This window comes from Panthera pardus, unplaced genomic scaffold, assembly GCF_024362965.1.
Source record: "Panthera pardus isolate Hobbes unplaced genomic scaffold, ASM2436296v1 HiC_scaffold_3, whole genome shotgun sequence".
Lineage (NCBI taxonomy): Eukaryota > Metazoa > Chordata > Mammalia > Carnivora > Felidae > Panthera > Panthera pardus.
Window position 1 is genome coordinate 35011209 of NW_026526876.1, and position 24348 is coordinate 35035556.

Consider the following 24348-nt stretch of genomic DNA (forward strand, 5'->3'; position numbering starts at 1 on the left):
CGGGCTGTCGATGCTAGGAGACAACTTCAGGATTCTAAGACCTTACCCATAAGGTAGCAAGCCTGTGTGTTGACCGCACAGGGGAGAGGGGGCTGGCATGGAAGAAATAGAGGGGAAGAGAGTGATAGGATTAACAACTGTGAGAAGATGGAAGCAAAGAACTCTGAGAGTCCAGCCCATGGACTTCTAGAAGGGAATAGGGCAAGGCTACATAAGGCTGATCTGCCCCTCATACTTGCTTTCTGCCCACTGAAAGGCAGGCTGGTAGGGCAGAGAACCTGGGGGCTTTGTTGAGTTTGAGTTTCTTCTTGCTGAGCTTGTTACCAGGGCAACAGAGAGCAATGGGATCTAACTGCAGGACTGGGGAAGCAAGAGGCAGGGGTGACGAGGAAACATCTTAACAGTCATCCCTCCTGCCAGTATCCTACCCCCAAGGATGCCTGGCATTCTTTGCATGACCCCCAGGAGATCAGGGCCATAGTTACCCGTCACCCTGTGGGGAGGAGGAAAGCAAATGGACATGACTAAGAGGAATCAGGGGTAGGGGGAAAAAGAATCATGGTCCTCTGCCTCAAGCAGTAGCACCAAGGGATACAGGGGGAGTCCCAACTGTTTTAAGGTATACCATGATGTCCATGCCCCCAGTGCACAAGGATTTGTGGTCCAAGAACAGATGCCACTAGCTCCACATTAAACTCAATCGCTCCCCACACTGGGCATCACCTCTGTAGTAAACCTCACCCCACCCAGGGTCTGGAAGAAAAGTCACTTCGAAGCTAGGAACTGGCCTGCACACATCAGAGGCTCAGTGAACTAGATAACCGGCAGCATTAGCCACAGCTGATGGTCTCAATAGTTCCGCTTTACCTTTACTAAGGTTAATAGAAGCCTCCCTCTTAGGCTGTGGTTCTTGATACTTCAGTGCCAGAGTGTCTTTACAAGAAGAAAGCTTAGCTACCTGTGCCTCCCCCTGGTACAGTTGTATTGACTTTGGGCACATTACCCTGGGAAACTCACTTGCCAAACACTAACAAAGGTGAAAGGGTAACTACATGTTCACGTGGGTAAGTTGCATCTCACTACTTTTTTCTGTCCCTGATGCTTCCAATCAAAGGGACTGAATAATATCCTGGATCCATGTGGCAATGTAGTTAGGATAAGATAGCCAATGGGGAATACAGATACAACTGTGGGTTCCCCACCTCTCAGGGCTTCCATTTCAGAAGTCTTGAGTTGCCTTGAGTTGTGACCGCAACTCTGGGGAGTCAGCAAGTTCTCTACTGTCCCTCCCAAATCAAGACTCATGCAAAACACTGGCAAAGGAGCCAAGTTTACAGTCTAAATTTTATTATCTCCAAGTCACAATGCTGATCACAAATGTGCACCCTTTAAAATAGTAACAAACAAACAAACAACAACAGCAACAACAACAACAACACACATGGAGAAATTCTTGCAATGAAACACAGTGGACCAACAGAGACAACTGTCACAGTGTCTTAAGGTCTGGGAATCTGGGCATGCTGCCCACAGGCTTGAGGAGACATCTTCAGGTTTAAGGCAAAGGGAACAGCCTACAAAAGGCACAACCACCAGCTACCCCTAGAAGAATCTCTCAGTTATTTCCTCCTTGGGGGTTACAGCTTGAGTGCCTCTCCCCACCCCCCACCCCACACCTGTGACTCAAGAGTGGTTAGGTCAGCTCCTGGAGAGAATAGAAACAGTGACGTTACTTGGGGAAACACAGCCATCACCATCTCCCTCAGGTTCTGTAGGATAGGGAGAGTGGCCAAATTACCCCTGGCAGACACAAGTGCTGCAGTAATAGGGACCTCTTCCACAGAGGCAGCAGGGGAGTGGTTCAGCGCCATGGATAGGGAAGAAAAGGAAGAGGAGCCGTTGTCCCGAAAATGACTGGCTTCCTTAGGCCTGAAGCCCAGATGTGGGATCTTCTGTTTGCAGGGACAGGAGCAGAACTTGGGGAAAATCAGGTAGTAACATCTAAAACACTTGTAGCAGGAAAGACATGGAGAAGAGCAACTGCAAAGTATAGGGCAGACCACTTGCTGGACAGTATCTGCCTCTAGAGAGATGCATTGGTCCACAGCAACTGGAAAGGGGGTGTGGTAGGAAGGATGGAAAGAAGAGAAGCAGAGGGACCTCTAACTCCACTTACCTCCAAGACTGAGCCCTGAGGACTGTGTGAATACAGACCCTTAAGGGGCAAAGGCTTACTCCACTCTCCCTTTCTCACAAGGGCATCTGGACTGCCATCTCTCCCCACTGTAGAGACTCTGCCCTCAAGTAGAGGACTGACACCTACACAGTACAGGGACTGATGGAGGCTCAGACACCTGGAAATCGAAGTCAAGACGAAGGGCTCCTACCACACACTTTGAACTTTTCTCCACAATGAGACACTCTGTGGACGGCTCTGCTTCGAGGGTTAGAGGAATTGAGAGAATCCAAGTACAATAACAACGGCCAGACAAAAATGAAAGGCCACCTCTTTATAGACTTGGTGGGGGAAAACTGGCTGGTAAAACTTCAATTATCTGGGATGCAGGGAAAGACCAAAAGGGAACCCAGAGGAGCTAGCAAATCAGAAGAATGAATTTGTCTCATTTAAAGGCAAAGAGAAAAAGAAACTAAAAGAATATTAATTTAAGAACAATAAGCCAGGCTTTACAAACGAACGTCTTAGGAAACAAAACATACAGGAAGGAGCTTCCCTGGGAGAAGACACTTGAATTTCCCAGGAAAAAGTGAAGAAGAGTAAAAGACATGGGCTTCTAGATGTAGACCCAGAAGCCTGAGCTGGCTGGACCTCTGCTCCTCTGAGCACAGCCAACTCAAGTAAAGAGTGGAGATGGGAGGAAGTCCACTTGTTAGCCCCTTCTCCAACAGAGTCTGTCCTCAGAGGAAGGCAGGGGTCCTCCTCATTCAGCTGCTTGCTGGTAGGAGCCACCCTATAACTTTGAAGCCCTCCTGGTAGTAAACAGCCAGTTGTATTTCTCTTCTCTCCTGGGTTCTCACCTCTGCTGTTCTGACAGGGGTGGGGAAATGGGAAGAAACATCGTTAATGGACCTTCTGGGCATTTACAAGCTGTTTTCAAAAAGCCACGTTTCTAAATCATGTGTTTTATTATTATTTTTTAATGTTTATTTATTTTTAAGAGAGAGAGAGAAAGAAGGAGAAGGAGCACACACGAGTGAGAGAGAGAAAATTCCAAGCAGGCTCTGCAGTACAGCACAGAGATTCTCTCTCCACTTCTCTTTCTCAAATAAATAAACGTTAAAAAAAATAATAATAAAGATAAAAAAATAAAGTCCCTAACAAAGCAACAATAAAACCCCCATGATCTTTCTCCATGACTTTTAGAACTGGCTCTGCTGCAAACACCTCAAATTTAGATTTCCCTTTCCTTAAAAAAGAATGCCCTGCATTTTTCCCTTGCAGATTCCCAAATGAAATTCTGCCAAGTTAACAATGGTTTCTGCTTCAATCCTGCTCAATGCATTCGCAAAACAAAGCGGCTGGCAAATTTTGAGACTCCTTTAAGCCTCCCCACAAGATATCTCATGATTATAACTTAAAGCATTAATTAGGTGATTGTTAAGTAAATAAGCATGAGCATTAGTTTTAAGAATGTTATAAGAGTTGGGGCGCCTAGGTGGCTCAGTCGGTTGGGCAGCAGACTTCGGCTCAGGTCCTGATCTCACGGTTTGTGGGTTTGGGCCCTGTGTTGGGGTCTGTGCTAACAGCTCAGAGCCTGGAGCCTGCTTCAGACTCTGTGTCTCCCTCTCTGTCCCTCCCCGGCTCATGCTCTGTCTCTATCTCTCAAAAATAAACATTAAAAAAAAATAATAATAAATAAATAAATAAATAAGATTTAAAATGTTGTAAGAGTCATAGTACATTGTACACTTACTTTTATAGGATGTTCGATTTAAAATATTTAAGAACTCATATTAACTGGAACCCCTGCTTACAACCTGAAATAATAAAGTTAGAATTTGTTACCAGTCGTTAAAAAAAAAAAAAAAAAAAAAAAGGCCATGGAGACACACTCAGAAAAGGAGAGAAATTTTCTAGGGGAAAGGAAAGCCCACTGATGTGGGAAGCAGCTTACATACCTCAGGAGGTGGGGGCTTAATGGTGACTGGCTGGGGAGTCCTCCGGGGTGGGGAGGGCTTTGGCTGCACCTGCTGCTGGGCAGGGTTATAGTAGGTCACTCCTCCATATACCTGTGATGGGGCCTTGGGACCCCAATAAGTCAGAAGAAAAAGTTAGGCAAACTCACCCTAACTATGGTGAACAGGAAACATTATTCGGGCAGGAAGCATTATTCAGGCACAAAAGTAAAAGTACTGGGGAATTTGTAAGTTTTTAAATCTCTAAGCTGCCCCTTAAAGTGATCCTTCATTTCTACCTTACTATCTCTTAATTATGTTCTGGTTCTTACTCCTCCAAAGTATTGCTCATCTTTCTCTAATTCTTACCATCAGCTGAAAAATGGAAGAGGCTAAGCTCAGTGATGACACCTCACATACCAGATGGTGTCAACCTGTCGGGAGTTAAGCAGCACAGGAAGGGGTAGGGCTGGTAAGGATAATACAGCTTCTTTACTCAATTGAATAGCAGACACAGCCACCTAAGACATACCAAAACACTTCAATGAAATACCATTCAAGAAACAGAAGGCAATAAACAGACGATGGGCATTACATAAGCTGCATTTCCAGCTCCTGACCACCAAGAGGCGTCCTGATGTCACATGCAAATCAGTGGCATCGAAATGTTTTCTCAAATTCCTTAAGCATTCTTCCCATATCACCTCCTCGTCTGAATTAAAGGATGTGTAGAAAAATCTGCTCATTAGCCATCTCACCTGCGTATTAGGATATAGATGAGGAGGCGGTGGGGGAGGCAGTGCCCCTGGAGCATAAGGGTAGCTAGGATTACCAAAGTTCATGACGCCTGGAGCAGAAAAGTAAGTAGGAGCAAGCAACTGCTGAGGTGGTGGCTGTCCTGGAGACATGGACACTGGTGGGGGATAGAGGCCCGGATTGGGGAGAGGTGCCGGTGTCTGGTGGGGATGTAAACCTGGATAAGAAGAGGAAAACAAAAATTAAATAGAAGATAACACCATTTCCATGGGATGGCTTGGCTGCCCTGCTCAGCACAGAAAGACTCAGGATGAAGTCCTCAGGATGGACCCAAGAGGAGTTTGTTGCTCAAGCAGCCAGAGTGGCCAGCCTTGTAAGCAAGCAGCACAGAGCTCAGGAGGATGGAGCTTGTGAAGCCCCCAACACATATCCTCACGTACTGGAAGCATACAAGCAGAGGTGCAAAGCTTACCTGGGTGGGGAAGGTGCATTTCTGGCTGCACAATCATGCCCTGAGGAGGCAGTGGGGCAGGGCTGTCACCATGGGTATAGATTGGTCCCTGGAACTGCACTGTAAAATATCACATTGGGACTCTCATAAACCCTCACTCTTCGTATCATATGGATAAGTCTCCTTGTCCCCCAAACCCTTTAAAAGATGTTCTCAGTTTTCCATGTGAAGAAAACAGCAGCCAGACAATGTTTGATAACCACTGTGAGAAGTCAGAAGGGAAATTTTAGGAGTCAAGAGGCGGGTCTCTTAATTCACTTCATCCTGCCAAGAAAGGTGCCTAACAAGAATTTTTAAAAAAACAAACAAAAAACCCCCAAAACAACTCACATGGATCATAGTAATGTCCTTCCATGATACTGATGTGCACAGGAGGGGCAGGAGGCTCCGGCACAGGTCTCTGCCGCTGAGATGAATAGCGTTTGGCTCGCCCACCCTGGACACCCTGAAATAACGAGGTCTGAGCAAAAAGACTCCCAGAGGGCTGACTCTCCTATCAAGTCCCACCCTCCTGTAGGTGCTGCAAAACACACCCTTGGTATATGGCACATATTTAAACAATACTGGCAAAATGAAGGGGTTCTGGTTGGCTCAGATGGAAGAACATGCAACTCTTGACTTCAGGGTCATGAGTTCGAGCCCCACATGAGGTGTAGAGATTACTTAATAAAAAAAGCTTAAAAAAATATTTGCAAAATGAATTGTAAAGCCAATGAGAAACATCAAGATCTGAACCTAGACCCTCTACCCTTTCTGGAGAGCCAAATTAAAAGAAATATGGGTAAATCAATGGGAAAGCAGACTCCAAGGCCTTATCCTGGTTTAAACAGTGAACAACTGTTGCATGCAGCCCGCTCCCCCAACTACTCCCTTTTCCTTTCTGTACCATTTCTTCCATCCGGTTAAACTGAGGTGGAGGTCCTGCTCCCATGTGTATGTGATTGGGCATACCTGTAATATACCAAAAAAAAAGTCATGGCTGCAGAGCAGATAGATGTTGAGTAAGACTAAAGAGAAAATTACAGGTTGAAAAATACAACATGTGGAATTGTTTTATTCTTTTAAACTAACAAAATTCTTTTTTAATATTTATTTATTTTGAGAGGGAGAAGGGGAGAGACAGTGAGGAAGCACATGAGTTGGGGAAGGGCAGAGGAAGAGGGAATGAGAGGATCCCAAGCAGGTTCCACAGTGTCAGCAAAGAGCCTGATGCTGGGCTGGATCTCACGAACCATGAGATCATGAGATCATGAGATCATGAGCTGAGCCAAAATCAAGAGTCAGAGGCATGCCAACTAAGCCACCCAGGGACCCAACAAAATTCCTTTTAAACTATCTCTGCCTCCTGTCAATACCAGCATTTGGAAATCTGTCCTCACTGCCTGCAATCTTAATATAGCAATAAAGCCTTTGAACACACACACACACACACACACACACACACACACACTTCAATGAGAAAGTGCAAGTTCAAATTTCTCCCACCAAATACTTCCCTTTACAGAATCCCTAAGAGGTTATAATTAGCACAGTACATTATCAAACGTATTGAAAAATCTCAGCCCTCAAGTTTCTGAACATAACTGGACATTCTGTGAATCTGCCCAATTATTCTAGGCCATAGAGGTCTAGGATGGACATTTGGGAAGATACTCCCCTCTGGCTGAAAATGACTCAGGACAAAAAAAGACATCTTCCAATGGTAATAAGGTATCAGTAGAAGGGTATACTTCTCCATCCAAAGATCAACTCCAGGTCCAGTTTATACTACATTGGTTTTTGGTATTCAAAAATGCACAGGGGTGCCTGGATGGCTCAGTAGGTTAAGTGTCCACTCTTGATTTTGGCTCAGGTCATGATCTCATAGTTCGTAGGTTCGTGCCCCCACTGTCAGCGTGGAGCCTGCTTGGGATTCTCTCTTCCTCTCCCCCTCCTCTGCTCCCTCTCACTCACATTCTTTCTCCAAATAAACAAACAAAATCATGCACACCAGGGAAGGATGCTGAAACTCCCAGTCCAAATGAGGATTTCCAATCTTTAAGTTCAAATCAGATTTCAGAAACTAAGGAAAAGAGGGGCGCCTGGGTGACTCAGTTGGTTAAGCAGCCAACTTCGGCTCAGGTAATGATCTCACAGCTTGTGAGTTCGAGCCCCACCTTGGGCTCTGTGCTGACAACAGCCCAGAGCCTGGAGCCTGCTTCAGATTCTGTGTCTCCCTCTCTGCCCCTCCCCCACCCACACTCTGTCTCTCAAAAATAAATAAACATTAAAAAAATTAGAAGAAAAAAAAAAAAAAAAAAAAAAAGAAACTAAGGAAAAGATCTTTTGATCTACCTGGCTGGAGGGAAAGATGGATGGGCAAGAGCCTGGTAGATAGGTCCTGGTTTCTAGAACTCTGCTATCCAACGTGATATCCAATAGCCACATGTGGTTATTTAAATTTCTATTAATTAAAATTGCAAGTTCATTTCCTCAGTCACTCTAGGCACATTACCATTGTTCAAAAAGTTCTTACACTATAGAAAACTCTATTGGGTAGCCTGGCTCTAGATTAAGGAAATTAGGCTTTCCTTTCAAACAGATTAGAAAATTCTCATCCAGGGGTACCTGGGTGTCTCAGTCCACTGAGAGTCCAACTTTGCCTCAGGTCATGATCTCATGGTTTGTGGGTTTGACCACCGCATTGGGCTCTGTGCTGACAGCTCAGAGCCTGGAGCCTGCTTCAGATTCTGTGTCTCCCTCTCTCTCTCTCTCTGATTCTGTGTCTCTCCCCTTCTCTCTCTGCCCCTCCCTCGCTTGTGCTCTCTCTCAAAAATAAATATTAAATGTCTCCCCCTCTCTCTGCCCCCCTCCCCCACTTGCACTCTGTCTCTCTCAAAAATAAACATTAAAAAAAATAAAATAAAAGCCCTCCATAAAAAACATTAAATAAATAAATAAATAAATAAGAAAAAAAAAAGAAAATTCTCATCCAAATTCAAACGAGTAAGTATCTGCCTTCAAATATTTAACTATTAATTCATATAATAAGAACACTGCCACCCTCTTCCAACTTTTGCCACAGAGAATGGGTAAAAGATTGTGCATTCAGGAGGTCAATATTGATAACTGGTCAGGTAGGCAAAGTAGTGGGGTAGTCTTGGGTAACAGATAAAACTTCTCTGAGGTCTTTGTATGAATATACCTATGAATATATTTCTTTCAGTTAACAAAAACAAAGCTAGGGGCACCCGGGTGGAGTTGGTTAAGCATCCAACTCTTGATTTTGGCTTAGGTCATGATCTCAGTTTGTGAGTTTGAACCCGGTGATGGGCTCTGTGCTGAAAGCAGGGAGCCTGCTCTCAGAGCCTGCTTGGGATTCTCTCTTTCCCTCTCCCCCATTTGCACATGCATGCACTCTCTAAAAAAAAAAAAAAAAAAAAAAGATATTTATCAGATACTATATCCCCAAGACACCTAATCCCATGTCCCCAAACTCAGTGATGCTCAGGGAAAAAAGTTAGTCACTAACCCTAAGGTACCTACCCCGAAGCTCACGTGGCTGTAGGAACGAAGGCTGCCCTGGAGTCCAATTCTGTTCTGTTATATTTAGTTGTGCCACATCTTGCTCAAGTCCACTTGTAGTAGAATCCACTGGAGCCTCCCAGGCTCCAGTCTTAGCAGGTGGAGAAGGGGTAGTTTCTGGGACTGGAGGCGCTGGGTTCAGCCCTTCAGGTGGAGGGGGCACCTCCTCTGCAACCTTGACTGCATCTCCAGCTTTGATTCTCGTTCTTCTTGCCCGGGAATAGGATTTCTTCTCAATAGGCCTGTCAGGGGCTGGTGGTGCAGCATCAGGAGCAGCAGCTGGAATCTCTGAGGCTGCCTCTTCCTTCTCAGGACTGCCAAGCACTTGAGCATCAGCTTCTGGAGATGGATCCCTCACAGGAGTCTGCTCTAGGCGCCGTGACCGGTAACTGGCTTCATGTTTAACAGTCTCACCAGATCGGCCACCATGCTGCCCACCAGCATCCACAGGCCTAAAACCAGCACGACCTTCCTTGAAGCCCCCAGATCGAGAGTAATTCCTGGGAGCAGACATCCGGCCAGTGCCTGCAGCATTTCTGTTAATAAATGTCCTTGGTGGTAGGGTGCCCCCAGGACCCTGATGGCGATGGGACTTGTTTGGTCGCTCAACAATCCAGTTTGGATCTCTTTGCGGAGGACTCCCAAACCTGAATAAATGGAATGGTAAAAGTCTTAAGGAAAGAAATAACAAAAGAGATGAGATGACTAGAGATATAAACTGAAGGTCAGGGAGACTTCACCCATTCCTCACTGACTAAATGACAGGCTGAAATGGCATTTAAAAAAGCAAAGGTCTCTCTAAAATATAAATATAAACTGCAAAATTTCCTCACCTGGGTTTCCGGATTCTTCGGGGTTTGATGTCATCAGGATTGTGAGCTGAGCGGATGTCATAGCCATAAAGAGCAATGAGCTCCTGTCGAGACTTTGGAGCCTGTTCATCTTCCCGGAACTTATCGTGCTCCCAGCGACCCTCATCCTTCCATAGCTTTCGCTGTCTCCCCTTGGGTCTGGATAAAACCAGGAAAAAGTGTCTTAGGCTGGTAGATTCCATTATATAAAGATGTTCACGAAAAAATAGGGTTGGGCAGAGAAACAGTAGGAACTTCACTGGTCTTCCCATTTTCCCAGACAGATTATACAAAACCAAGAGTGAATCACAGAGCCTACTGAGCTCAAATGTAATAAGGGACAAAAATGAGGAAAGACTTCACTTCAAACTACTCAGCACCTTGGAAATAAATATCTCTTGCTTATAAGGCAGCCTATGCAAGTATTTCATATCCCAGAGTCTTGAGCCTCAAATTAAGGAAGGCAGTGGAAGTGTGGGTCTGGATCCCAGTTCCTCCACCAAAAGTTACCAAATATCCTAAGCCTCACTTTCCTCAAAAGATAATCATAAAACTTAAAGTACTGTGAGCAATAAATTAGCAAAGTGCCGGGCATATAGTAAGCACTAAATACATACTAATAGCAGCAACAAATGGTTGTACCTGACTTCCTCCTCCTGAGTTTGCCCTCGAAGATCATGCTCAAAGAAGAGCCCTTTCCGGGGTATGTATGCTGGGTTCTTCCGATCCTCATCATCATCCAAATGCTTAGGGCCTTTTTTACCCACTTTGTTCTCCACAGGCTCTGTGCTCTCCTAGAGGACAGACAAAGGGCTCCTTATTCTCTCCAAGGTTAAGAGTCCTTATTCTGGCCCCCAAAATGGAGGCCTGTGGTGGACACTGACCTGTCCATCCCCACTCTGCCTCTCTCCAGTTACAGTGCCTTTGGTGTCAGGCTTTTCTTCTCCCTTCTCTTCTTTTGCTGAACAATTAGCAGCATCATTGGCTTCTGATTTCAGCTCCACTTTGGAGTTTTCCTCTTCACTGTATTCCCCTTCTTCACCCTGAAAAAAGTTCCCATCAGTTGGAAATGGTGCATTTTTACTTTCCATTCTTTTTTTTTTTTTAAAGTTTATTGAGAGAGAAAGAGAGCATGTACATGAGCGGGGGAAGGGCAGAGAGAGAGGGAAAGAGAGAATCCCAAGCAGGTTCCATGCTGTCAGTACAGAGCCTGACACAGGGCTCCAACCCACAAACCATGAGATCATGACCTAAGTCAAACCAAAGAGTTGGACCCTTAACCAACTAAGCCACCCAGGTGCCCCTTATTTTCCATTCTTTAGGATAGAAACATTTTCTAATGAACTTTTACTACCATGTAAGAATTAAAAGCAAACATATCAAAACTCTTACTAAAATTTCTAGAGGATGGGGCACACACACACACACACAAAACACAATAAAAAATATACATACATACACTTATACAGATCCGTGTAAGTTTTCCAGGAAGATATGCAAGGAAATGTTAACCATGGTAGCCTCTGGGGAAGGAGCCCAGGAGATACGAAAGAGAGGCTTTCAACTGCCTAGCATACAGGGGGCACCTGGGTGGCTCAGTTGGTTAAGTGGACAACTTCAGCTCAGGTCATAATCTTATGGTTCATGAGTTCAAGCCCCACATCGGGCTGGCTGCTGTCAGTGTAGAGACCGTTTCAGATCCTCTGTCCCCTTCTCTCTCTGCCCCTTCCCTGCTCACAGTATCTCTCTCTCTCTCTCAAATATAAATAAACATTAAAAAAAATAAAAATAAAAACTGCCTACCATACAAAAGGAGCTTAATCTTTGTTGATGATTTCTCTCCTTCTTCATGGATTATTTCTTAAACATGCAGTGCCTAAAAACTACACTCTAACTCAAGCTGTGAATTGTCTCATCTCAGAATAGCTTAGAGCAGAGATTCCCAACCTTTTAGATTATGTGGACCTCTTGTTAAACTCCAAAATTTTCATGAATCTCCATTAGACAATAGCTCATATAACACCCAGTGACTGAAAAAAACATATTAACAAACAATTTCTATACATTCAATAATACTTCAAAAAAATCTACATTGTATTAACTTGTATATTCAAAACCAGTAATACATAAAGGTGGGAGATGTACATTTAGTCTATAAATAATATGAACTGAGCTAGTGAATTTGCAAACTCTGTAATAACCCTATGATTTTTCAAGGCATTTATTTACCCTCAAATTGGGAAATAATGGCATACATTTTTTATGTCTGTGATACGAATACTCAACTTTCTGCAGCATGAGATCACCTTAGCCAACAACTCAGCCCAGAATTATGTAATTATAAAATTTTGGCTTAAAAAACTTGTTCTTTTTAAGATTTTATTTTTAAGTAATCTCTACACCCAACATGGGGCTTGAACTAACGACCCCGAGATCAAGAGTCGCATGCTCTACCAACTGAGCCAACCAGGCACCCATGACTTAGAAAGCTAGAGAACTTGTATGACCACTGCATTTTAGAAATGAAAACAAAGCTCAAGTGCTTTCTTGCCTCTCCACATCTCCTTTCCTCTCCTGCCACATCAAGATTGGATAATCCTGCTTGTGACAGAGAAACTGCTGAGTCTGTCCATACAGAAGAGGGTCCTTAGGCCACCTACTAAACAGGGGCCACCAGAAAGGGTTAGGTAATAAAGGTGTGGCTAGTTCTAGGGAGAGAAAAGGAGCAATTAAAGCGTATGCTGAGGGAACTGGCTTTAGAATACTTTCATTTCAAATTCCTCTCAGGATTTGGGCCTCCAGAGGCCAATCTATAGGCTGGAGGGTAGGTTTAGAGACCTGAAAACAAAGAAATGGGTTCAAAGGAAGGTGGGCTAGTCCTCACTGCTGGGTTAATAGGTCAGGGTGCCAATACCCCATTGCCACCTGGTAGATAGGTGCACACTAGTCTTATTCTCCTACTGGGTCTGACGCTTGATCTATACTAGACTTGCTCATAACTCCAAACTCATGCTAACATCAGGAATGTGATCAAAGAGTTCTGAGATTCCTGATAAAGCAAAGAAGCTCTAAGTTTCTACCCTTTCTTCAAATAGAGTGGCGTCTGCCCAACCGGCCCAAATGAGCCAACTAATCCTCTTCCCTACTCAGCATCTGGGTATTTCAGCCTCTAAGTGTTTTGGGTCAGATTCCTGAAAGGTGATACTGTTATGAAACCCACAATTAGAGGAAGACCACACCCACACTATAAGGATTAAGCCTCTACTCATAGCTTTTTTTTTTTATTTTTAAAAATGTATTTATTATGAGAGAGAGCAAGTGAGTGGGGTAGAGGCAGAGAGAGAATCCCAAGCGGGCTCCGCACTGTTAGTGCAGAGCCCAATGTGGAGCTTGAAATCACAAACCGTGGGATCACGACCTAAGCCGAAATCAAGAGTCAGATGCTTAACTGACTGAACCACCCAAACGCCCCTACCCACAGCTTTCTAATAACCAAGTGCCCTTGATTCTTCCCATTTCCCCTCATTCACAAGAAGTTTCCCCTCCTCTTGAGATGGGGATGGGTAGGTGGTAATCATTCAGTTCTTTCCCTAATCTTATGTCCCCTGTAAGTTCTAAAGCAGAAATTTCAAGAATCTTATTCAATATGTATATGTGACCTTCATTCATTAGTCCCCACCAAACAAACACACAGACGCACACACTGATCTCAAACATCTTAAAATAGTATCAGCATGATTATGAGAATTTTGTCTTATGCTCTGCCTCCTCTAGTCCATGGTGGAATGTCAAATGAGGGAATTCTTTTATTCCAAATGAGAAACTAATTTTGTTTCCAGGGCAGGACAGAAAGATACAAACAGCAGTGCTGAGAAGACTCCAAATTAGTCTGGTCTAACTGAAGACAAAAAGGTGCTACCCCAGGATCACACTGCTTTGGCTAAGGACTGACACCAAAATCCTTTTCCAGAGACAAAACTCCTCTTCAATGAATACTCTCCCCAACTCTCAAGTCTAGCTCTCCCTTGAAGCCCCTGGTAGCTTTCTCACACAGAAGTTTTAGCTTATTCTTGCATTCCCTATGTATTTCAGAGTATAAGAGTTAGTATCTTCCTGGTTCTCAATGTCTCTTCTAGATCTAAGTTCTCCAGCATCATTTTAAATTCCTACTCCCCTGAGGCTCCTATCACCTAGCTATATACCTCTATGTCTTCCTTGAGCCAACCCTGCCACAGACTTGGAAGACTAGCAAGATGCTCACTCTTCACCTCTGCTACAGGCCATCTGTTTCCATGGCCACACTCCAGACAAGTCTTATCTGGAACTGCTATACATTTCTTTTTTAAGCAGGCTCCACACCCAATGTGGGGCTTGAACTCACGACCCACGACCCTGAGATCAAGAGTTGCCTACTCTGCCAACTGAGCCAGCCAGGCACCCCTGCTATACATTTAATTTTTATGCCATACATTTTTAAAAAACTAAGCCTGCTCCTCTTTATTTTTTTTTTTTTTTATTTTTTTTTTATTTTTATTTTTGGCACAGAGAGAGACAGAGCATGAACGGGGGAGGGGCAGAGAGAGAGGGAGACACAGAATCGGAAACAGGCTCCAGGCTCTGAGCCATCAGCCCAGAGCCTGACGCGGGGCTCGAACTCACGGACCGCGAGATCGTGACCTGGCTGAAGTCGGACGCTTAGCCGACTGCGCCACCCAGGCGCCCCTGCTCCTCTTTAAAACTCTTCAATACTCCTTTGATCAAAACTACCACATGCAGGGGCACCTGAGAGGCTCAGTTAGTTGGTTGAGTGAGTGACTTCGGCTCAGGTCATGATCTCGTGGTTCCTGAGTTCCAGCCCCACATCGGGCTCTGTGCTGACAACTCAGAGCCTGGAGCCTGCTTCGGATTCTGTGTCTCCCTCTCTCTCTGCTCCTCCCTGATTCGCGCTCTCTCATAATAAACATTAAAAAATAAAAATAAAAAACTGCCACATGCAAAAAAAAAAAAAAAAGTTAGACCCTCACCTCACCCCATATACAAAAATTAACTCAAAATGAATCAAAGCCCTAAATTTAAGAGCTAAAACTATAGAACTCTTAGAAGAAAACAGGAGTTAACCTTCATGACTTTGGTTTTGGCATGGATTCAGCCTTCTTAGATATGACATCAAAAGCACAAAAAGAAAAAAACAGATATATTAGACTTCATCAAAATTGAAACCTTGCACCACTAAGAAAGTAGAAAGAAAACCCACAGAATGTGGAAAAAAGATTTGCAAATCATGTATCTGATAAGGAACCTGTATCTAGAATATATTTTTATAACTCAATAAAAAGACAACCCAACTAAAGAATAGGACAGTCCTGGGTGGCTCAGTCGGTTAAGCATCCAACTTCAGCTGAGTCATGATCTTACAGTTCACGGGCTCAGGTCCTGCATCGGGGCTCTCTGCTGTCAGCACAGAGCCTGCTTCAGATCCTCTGTCCCCTTCTCTCTCTGCCTGTCCCCTGCTTGCATTCTCTCTCTCAAAAATAAATAAACATTAAAAAAAAAGGGGGGGGGGCCCGGGGTGGCTCAGTTGGTTAAGTGTCCGACTTCGGCCTAGATCATGATCTCGCAGTTCATGAGTTCGAGCCCCGCGTCAGGCTCTGTGCTGACAGCTTGGAGCCTGGAGCCTGCTTCAGATTCTGTGTCTCCCTCTCTCTCTGCCCCTCCCCAGCTCATGCTCACACTCTGTCTCTGTCAAAAATAAATAAAATTAAAAATAAAAATAATAATAATGAAAAAACAAGTTTAAAAATTGTCTGGGATTTTCCCAGGATTCTGGGAAAATGACAGCCGCAGTTTTTGATCTCTTCTAACCTCCACATGAAATGAGGGCTTCTAGACAGCAAAATCAAAGCCCTTTAAAGGCTTTGGAGGTTTACAACAAAACTAGGTTACAAGGTATTCCCCAGACCTCAAAATACAAGCAAACAGAAATAAAGCACGAACAGCCATTAAGACCTGCACCAGACTGTGTCCGTACTCAAGAAAGCAGAGTAGTAAATGGAACTGAGAACAGGAGAACCCTGAACTAATCAACAGGTATTTATTTAACAGAAAGCTAAACTGAAAACAACAGTTGAAAGTAGGAGGAGTTTTACTGTCTCCAATAGTGTTTGAATGTGAGGGTCCTGCAGTAAGAAGCTCTGAAAGGGCTCGAGGTGTCTAAAATCTCTGAAATCTTGCAACCGACCCAGCTGCCAGGGCTGCCTTCTAGGATAGGGTCCCACACCAAAGAGAAACTTGAGAGGACAATCCAACTGAGCAGGAGAGGACCACAAGGAGTGAAGAGAAGCTACAGAACAAATTAGGAAAGGGAACAAGAGCAGGAAATCACAGAAAGCAATCCACCACTTTTTTTTTTTTAACACTACAGGAAAACAACAGAAAGAGCTTTATGAAGTCAGAAAAAGCTACTCTGAGCCATATGTCCTTCTAACAGATCAGGAAAACTAATATCACATAAAATACAAACCGGTAACAAAAATATAGAGGTCAAATCCTATATAAACTTATCATGAGAAAGAAAAAATAAGAGCATTCTACAAAGAAAGCATGACAGAAGACAGACATATCATATAAAAAGTGTAACTTCATTTCAAAAAATCTAAAAAGGCATTAAGAAAATTAGGTAAGATATGAAAGAACATCAATCAGAGTTAGAAAAACTCAAAAACGAAACGAAAGAACTCAGGAAAGTACTAGAAATTAAAAAAAAATCATTTCAAATACAAAGCCTAAAACTAGAAGAAACACAAGAGTAAATAAACATAGTAATAACACCTTAAGTGAAAATAAAAGTGATAAGGAAAAAGTATTTTTAAAAATCAAGAAGTAAAGGAAAAAAGGATTAGAAAGAAAGGGTCAAATACTGAAGACACACATAAAATACTTAGGAGGCACCTGGGTGGCTGTGTTGGTTAAGTGTCCAAATTTGGCTCAGGTCATGATCTCAGGGTTCGTGAGTTGGAGCCCTGCATCCAACTCTCTGCCATCAGCACAGAGCCTACTTGGGATCCTCTGTCCCCCACTCTCTCTATCCCTCTCCCACTTGTGCACATACACTTTCTCTCTCTCAAAAATAAATACACAATAAAAATAAATAAAACAAAATACTTGGGATAGGAGTTCCATGACATATTGCAGAGTACATCTCATACCTGTGAACACCAACCCAGAGCAACTACCACCAGACAAATTCTAATGTAATTACTGGACCTTAAAAAATATATACTGGGAATACCCACACAAAAAAAGCAAGTGACCTATAAGGGAAAGAAAATAAGTAATGATCAGTTTTGTTCAAGATAAAATCTTTGGTTCATGTTGTCTTTCCATGGATCTGGAAATAATTTGCAGGAAATACAAAGGACAGAAAAGGCATGTTGGGTTGTACCACGAGTGAACAATCATCAATACCTTTTCAACAGATTAACTGTAAGGAAAAGAAAGGGATGAAAAACTAACCTGTAGACTAAGAGACCGATCAAATTTGGGGCACCTGGGTGGCTCAGTCGGTTAAGCGTCCAACTCTTGATTTCAGCTCTGGTCATGATCTCATAGTTCATGAGTTTGAGCCCCACAACAGGCTCCATGCTGATAGTGCATCAATGGAGCCTGCTTGGGATTCTCTCTCTCCCATTCTCTCTCTCTCTCTCTCTCTGCCCCCCCCCCACTTGCACACATCCTCTCTCAAGATAAACTCAAAAAAAAAAAAAAAATCAAAATTATTATTTTTTTTGAGAGAGCGCAAGTTGAAGAGAGGCAGAGAGAGGGGGACAGAGGATCCAAAGCAGGCTTTACACTGACAGCAGCAAGCCTGCTGTGGGGCTTGAATTTATGAACCTTGAGATCATATCTTTAGCCAAAGTCAGATACTTAACAGACTGAGCCACCCAGATACCTCAAGAGAGATCATACTTTAATAGGCAAGACTGAACTGTAGCGTATAGGTATATAGTTAGTAATCAAGAAGAAATGCAAGCAATGGATTACTATTAAAGTCAGGATACCAGGCTTTTTTTCTGTAATATAATCTGCTGTCCATAGAAACTTTTTCTATGCTGTCCAATACAGCAGCCAGTACCCACACCTAGCTACTGAGTACTTAAAATGTGGCCACCGCAACTGAAGAACTGAAGTTGATTTTAAGTTAAACTAATTTAAATTTAAATAGCCACATTTGGCTAGTGACTACTGTATTAGAGCAGAACTAGACTTTCTTAACTTTCAGACGATATATATACTATATATTGCCATTTCAAAGTCCCACAAGTCCCTCAATTTCAAAACATCCAAAATTTAACCCACCATTCTTCTTCCTAAAATCTCCTCCTGTGTCCCATTCTTTTATTCTTTAAAAAAATTTTTTTAACGTTTATTCATTTTTGAGAGACAGAGTTTGGGCAGGGGGTGGAGAGAGAGACTGACAGACAGACAGACAGACACAGAATCCGAAGCAGGCTCCAGGCTGAGCCGTCAGCACAGAGCCCTATGCAGTGCCTGAACCCACAAACTGTGAGACCATGACTTGAACCGAAGTTGGATGCTTAACAGACTGAGCCACCCAGGCGCCCCGTTCTTTTTTTTTTTTTTTTTTTTTTTTTAATTTTTTTTTTTTTTTTAATATTTATTTGTCTTCGAGACAGAGAGAGACAGAGCATGAACAGGGGAGGGTCAGAGAGAGGGAGACACAGAATCCGAAACAGGCTCCAGGCTCTGAGCTGTCAGCACAGAGCCCGACGCGGGGCCTGAACTCACAGCCCTCACGGACCGCGAGATCATGACCTGAGCTGAAGTCGGCCGCTCAACCGACTGAGCCACCCAGGCGCCCCTCTTTTTTTTTTTTTAATGTTTTTTTTTTAAGAGAGAGAGAGAGAGAGAGAGAGAGAGAGGCGGTGTGAGTGGGAGCAGAGGGAGACAGAATCCGAAGCAGGCTCCAGGCTCTGAACTGTCAGCACAGAGCCTGACGCGACGCGGGGCTTGAACTCATGAACCGCAAGATCATGATCTGAGCCGAAGTCGGATACACAACTGACTGAGCCACCCATGTGCCCTTCTCGTAAAATGTTATTTTTGAGAGAGAGAGAGAGAGACAGACAGACAGACAGACAGACACAGAATGTGACTGGGGGAGGGGCAGAGAGAGACAGACACAGAATCCAAAGCAGGCTCCAGGTTCTCAACTGTCAGCACAGAGCCCGACGTGGGGCTGGAACCCATGAACCACGAGATCATGACCTGAGCCAAAGTCAGCTGCTTAGCCAACTGAGTCACCCAGGCACCCTTCCTGTGTCCCATTCTCTCTCTCATTCATCAACCTGGGCATCCCTTTGACTGCTTAATTCAGGCTCCACATTCAATCAAGAAGTTCTGTTAGTAGCACCTAACATGTCTCAAATCTGAGTCCCACTGCCATGTCTCTTCTGTAGGGTACCATCATGTTCCCTGGCTTGTCCTAACAACCTCTTAACCGGCTCTCCCTGTCCCAAGTCTTGCCTCACCCACAATTCATCTTCTTTACTTAAGCCATCAGTAGCTTTCTTTCCTTGCTATTAGGATAACACCCAAACTCATTTACATACAGAACAGTGAGATGCCATAAGTTCATAATCAACAAACTTCACTGAACACTGCATTCTGCATAACAATCTTCCCAGGGTTTCCATTCTCTAGTGACTACTGCAAACATTCTTCACCCCCAAAACCTCTCATCTCCCTTCTACTCTTTAACATTTATTTATTTTTGAGACAGAGAGAGACAGAGCATGAACGGGGGAGGGTCAGAGAGAGAGAGACACAGAATCTGAAACAGGCTCCAGGCTCTGAGCTGTCAACGCAGAGCCCGACGCGGGGCTCGAACTCACGGACGGCGAGATCGTGACCTGAGCCGAAGTCGGCCACTTAACCGACTGAGCCACCCAGGCGCCCCCCTTCTACTCTTTACACATTAACTTCATCACTGACTTCAGAGAAAATAAGTCATCTCATCAATCACCACATTCTATGAATTCCATTACCTAAATAGCTTTCAATTCTGTCCACTTTTTTCCTCCCAAGTTAATTTATTTTAAGAGATAGAGAGAGCTCAGGAGGGGCAGGGGGGGGGGGGAGGGGGAGGAAGGGGGAGGGAGAACCCCAAGAACGCCCTGCACTGTCAGCACAGAGCCTGACAACAGGGCTAGAACCAACAAACCCGCAAGATCATGACCTGAGCCAAAACTAGAGTCAGACACTTAACTGACTGAGCCACCCAGGTGCCCCTTGATCCTGTCCAGTTCCGTTTTCATTGCTATCACACCACTCCACTCCAGGCCACATATACTGCTTGCCTCAACTTGCACATTGCTTTAGCTTTTCTGCTTCCAATTTTGCTCCCCTCAGATCAACTAAAATTGCAGACAAGATAACGGTTATAAAATAATAATTCTTGGGATGCCTGGCTGGGTCAGACGGTAGTGTGTCCAACTCTTGATCTCAGGGTCATGAGTTCAAGCCCCATGCTGGGTATGGAGCCTACTTAAAAAAAAGATCTCAAATTTTACTGTGCATAAATATCAACCTGGGATCTTATTAACATATAAATGTCTGAGTCTTCCCTCCCTCTGCAAGATTTTGCTCAGAACTGGCCAACTGGATTTTCTGAGGCAGGTGTCCCTTGGATCTGACAAACACTTCTTTAAAATTTAAGTCTAATTCAGGGGAGCCTGGCTAGCTTGGTCAGTGGAGCATGCAACAGCTGATCTTGGGGTTGTGGGTTTCAGCCCCACGTTGGGTGTAGAGATTACTTAAAATCTTAAAAAATAATAAAATAAGGGCGCCTGGGTGGCTCAGTCGGTTAAGCGTCCAACTTCGGCTCAGGTTATGATCTCACAGTTTGTGGGTTCGAGTCCCACATCGGGCTCTGCGCTGACAGCTTGGAGCCTGGAGACTCCTTCGGATTCTCTGTCTCCCTCTTTCTGTCCTCCTCTACTCATGCTGTCTTGCTCTCTCAAAAATAAACATTAAAATAACAATAATAATAATAATATAATAAAATTTAAGCCATCAGTATTCATCACATACTTGGTGAAAACCCTGTTACGCTTTCTCACTTCCTTACGCTATAATCCAAATACATTTTAATCTGGCTTACAAGATATTTTAAGATTTGGACTCAGACTCATCACTTAGCACCAGTCATGCTAAACGTTTCACATCCTCCAAATGGTCATGCAGTCCATTCCTTCTAGACCTTTTTCCCAGTGTTCTCTCTGCTTAGGATATTCTGCCTGGCTAACTCCCACTCACCCTTCAAATCTCTATTTTAACATCCCATCCTCTGTGTTTCCTAAACCCAGTTAGTTGCCCCCACCATGTGTTCCCAAAGCACCCTATGCTTCCGATATTATGACACTCACCAAACATTAATGTAATTACTTGTCTATTTGCTCCACAAGGGAAGAACCATGTCTGTCTTTTATTCCAGTGCTCAGCACAACTCCTGGCACATAGCAGGTACATGAAAATCCCTCGACGATCTTGCCCCTGTTCACTAATTTGTCTTTATTTCTGGTATCCGTCCCATACCTATTATGTTCCAGCCACATCAAACTATCAGTTTCCAAATAATTCAGTCTACTCTGTGTCAGGACTTTCACAGCTGTTGTTCCCTCTGCCTAGAACATGGTTTGTCTAACTCCAACTTATTTTTTCCTGACTACCTAAAATGGATTCAGTACTCAGCCATTAATACCCTACTTAACCCTGTCCCCAGCAGTTGTCACCAAGTCCTAGGATTGCCTGCATGTTTATCCAACTTCCTTACTAAGTCATTCCTAAAGACAGAAATTGTGGTATAGCGTTCACTGTTGCATTTTCAGTGCTTAATGGAAATCTAATACACAGTAACAGTTCTACAAAATCTATACAATGAACCTTTGATCCACAATCCAATTCCTTCTGTTCATAATCCCATGATCAAAATCCAGAACTCAGGACTTTATTCAACAACCCCAGGAAACAAACAGCCATTCCCTGGTAGTTCATCCAACCAAAATAAGATCACAAAAGCTTGGTTTATGGAAATTTTCTCCTGAATTTAAGAGGGAGAAAGCACCCTATAAACTGAGGGATGTTTCTGATACAAACCACTCAGAATCCTGCCCTTTTAAGGTCTTCACACTTGAAAAAAATATCCAACTGCCTGGTTTCATTCTGTAGGTAGCATAAAAGGAACTGCCAAAGATCCCGTGAAGGACTTCAAGATGTTCTCATTCTCTAATTTAGAACCTTATTTTTCGCAGACAGAGTGAAAAACTGACACTAACAGTGTATCACGTGAAACCTAAAGAGGCATGCACCAAATTTCCCTCACTCTAAACAAGACCTTTTATAACAGTTTTTGAAGAGCATAAATGAAGAATGCACAAGAACAGTAACAAGTGGGTCATGGTACTTTTGAACCACGAGTGTGTACATGTTTTTAAAATACATTAAAAACAAACAAACCATTTTCCAACCTAGATAACAGAGAAAAAAGAACCTGTTACACTCACTTCAGAGTCTTCTGCACTTTCATAATCCGAGAGAACAGCTGAAACAAAACAGAAATACGTAAGGAAAAAAAAAAGGCAACAGAAATGATTATAAATACATTTCCTGATTGCTTTTTGAGTCAAGCTAAGACTCTAATTCAATTCTGACATCAACCTATCAGGGAGATAAAATTACGGTCCCTATTTACAAATGGGAAACAGGCTCAAAGAGCGATTTGCCCAACATCATACTGCTAAAATGTATGCTTACAAGCCCTGTGCTACAAAGAGCCACGTTATGGCACTTTTCCCCCACATCCATAACAGTCTGACAGGATGTCAACTGCTAAAGATAGGTGATCTGAGTTTACCGGCAAAAAACTTGTCATAATGCTACTCACCATCGCCCTCCATGCCATCTTCACTCTCCTGAAGGGAAGGAGATGACATGGGTTAGTTCCGTGATTTCCAGAGGGTGGGGAGCTAAAGACTCAACACAAAATGGTTGAAAAGGGAGATGAGGAAAGGTACATCTTTAACAAATAGCAGCCGAGGGAGGTCCGATCTCTTCACTTCCAGCCCCCAATTTCTGAATAAACATCCGCTTTTCATCTACAGCGGCTCTACCCTTCCCCTTGACACCCCAACACCTCCTCCTCCCTTGGGGCTCCGGATGCACACCGCACTGGGATAGCTCTCTTCCCTAACACGATATGCCCCAGCATCTACCATCAACTCCCAGCCTCGCATCACCACCTACACCCCGCCCCCCGGCCGGCCCCGCCCGCGCGCACTCACACATTCCGACTCCTCGGCGCTCTTCGCCCCCCCCGCTCTCCACCCGCCGCAGATGAAGGGCCCCAGCTCGGCCTCCGCGCTGAGAAGGCAGAGAGCCGCTGCCACCGCCTCCAGCGCTACCGCTGCAGCTCCCGCCGCCCCGCGCCGGGGAGCCGCCGCTGTCTGAGCCCGATGCGCCAGACTCCTCGTCCTCCGTGTCCTGCGAAGCGCGCTGCCGCCGACGATCCGCCATCTTACGGAGAACGGCCGCCGCCGGCCAGCTCCTTACGTACCGCGCCCGTCGCAGGGGCTGCCGGGAGGCTTGAGAGCTAGTCCCAGCATGCTTCACGTGCGACACTGGCCGCCGCGCTTTTCGGGAGGAGGGGCTAGGGGCGGGCACCCTGCGGCACGTTTGCGGCGAGCGGGATTACGTAATCCGTGTCGTGCGGGGGGCGTGCCGCGACCCCTGTCTTGCCTGGGGTAGGCCCCCGCGAGGGTAGCGGTGTTCCTCGCCCAGCCATCTTGGGCCTTCCGAGTCGAAGGCGCTCACCTGTCACAGCTTCACTGCGGCATTGGAGCTGTTTCAGGCTTTTCTATTTCCGTTTCTCGTTTCTACCTACGTTTGAAGCAGATCGTTTTACTGCATTCGTTTGCTTAGTAAAATCACGAGTGAAGGTAAACCTCTAAAGTCGTTGTGCTGGGTCAAAATTTGCCACAGCAGCTCATTTGAAGCTAAAGAGCGAAGGAGAAACCAGTTGTCTGCAGTGAAGCTCAAGGACTTAGTGTTGCAGCACACCGTGTTTTCTCACTTCCTCTTCCTTCTTGTATCTCCCCCACCCCCATCCCAGCTATCACCTCTCCCAAAGTGCAGGCTGGTATGATGCTAGACTTAACCAAGATTTAGAACCGATTTTAAAAGATGAACCGCCGTTGGTTCTATTTCCTGACATGATTTCCTTCTTAAGGGTTACCAGACAGGTAGCTGAGGGGAATGCTTTGATTTTGGCCAGGCATTTGCCAGCAGTGAAAAAAAAAAAAAGGTGTATTTTCTTTGGACCATAGTAAATACGTTCAAGATGTGTAAGGTATTAGTGTACCTACAGGAGTGCACATTAATAATATATATCAAACAGAGAAAAGTCACTATGGCATAGTACAGGATTCTATCCCATGTAACATTTTTATAAGTTATATG

The 24348-nt window shown here is 44.3% G+C and overlaps 1 protein-coding gene across 1 annotated transcript; it reads right to left on the reverse strand.

Annotated features, from left to right (window-relative positions):
- Positions 1–1326: 1326 nt before the first annotated feature.
- CASC3 (CASC3 exon junction complex subunit) lies at positions 1327–23474 on the reverse strand. Its single transcript, XM_019416059.2, is given in 15 exon segments — positions 1327–3046; positions 3933–3996; positions 4138–4260; positions 4893–5107; positions 5363–5461; positions 5732–5846; positions 6288–6352; positions 8927–9612; positions 9799–9975; positions 10459–10610; positions 10701–10859; positions 22398–22435; positions 22778–22805; positions 23175–23207; positions 23209–23474. Coding segments are annotated over 14 exon segments (2112 nt in total). The 5' UTR covers positions 23407–23474; the 3' UTR covers positions 1327–3046; positions 3933–3972.
- Positions 23475–24348: the final 874 nt, after the last annotated feature.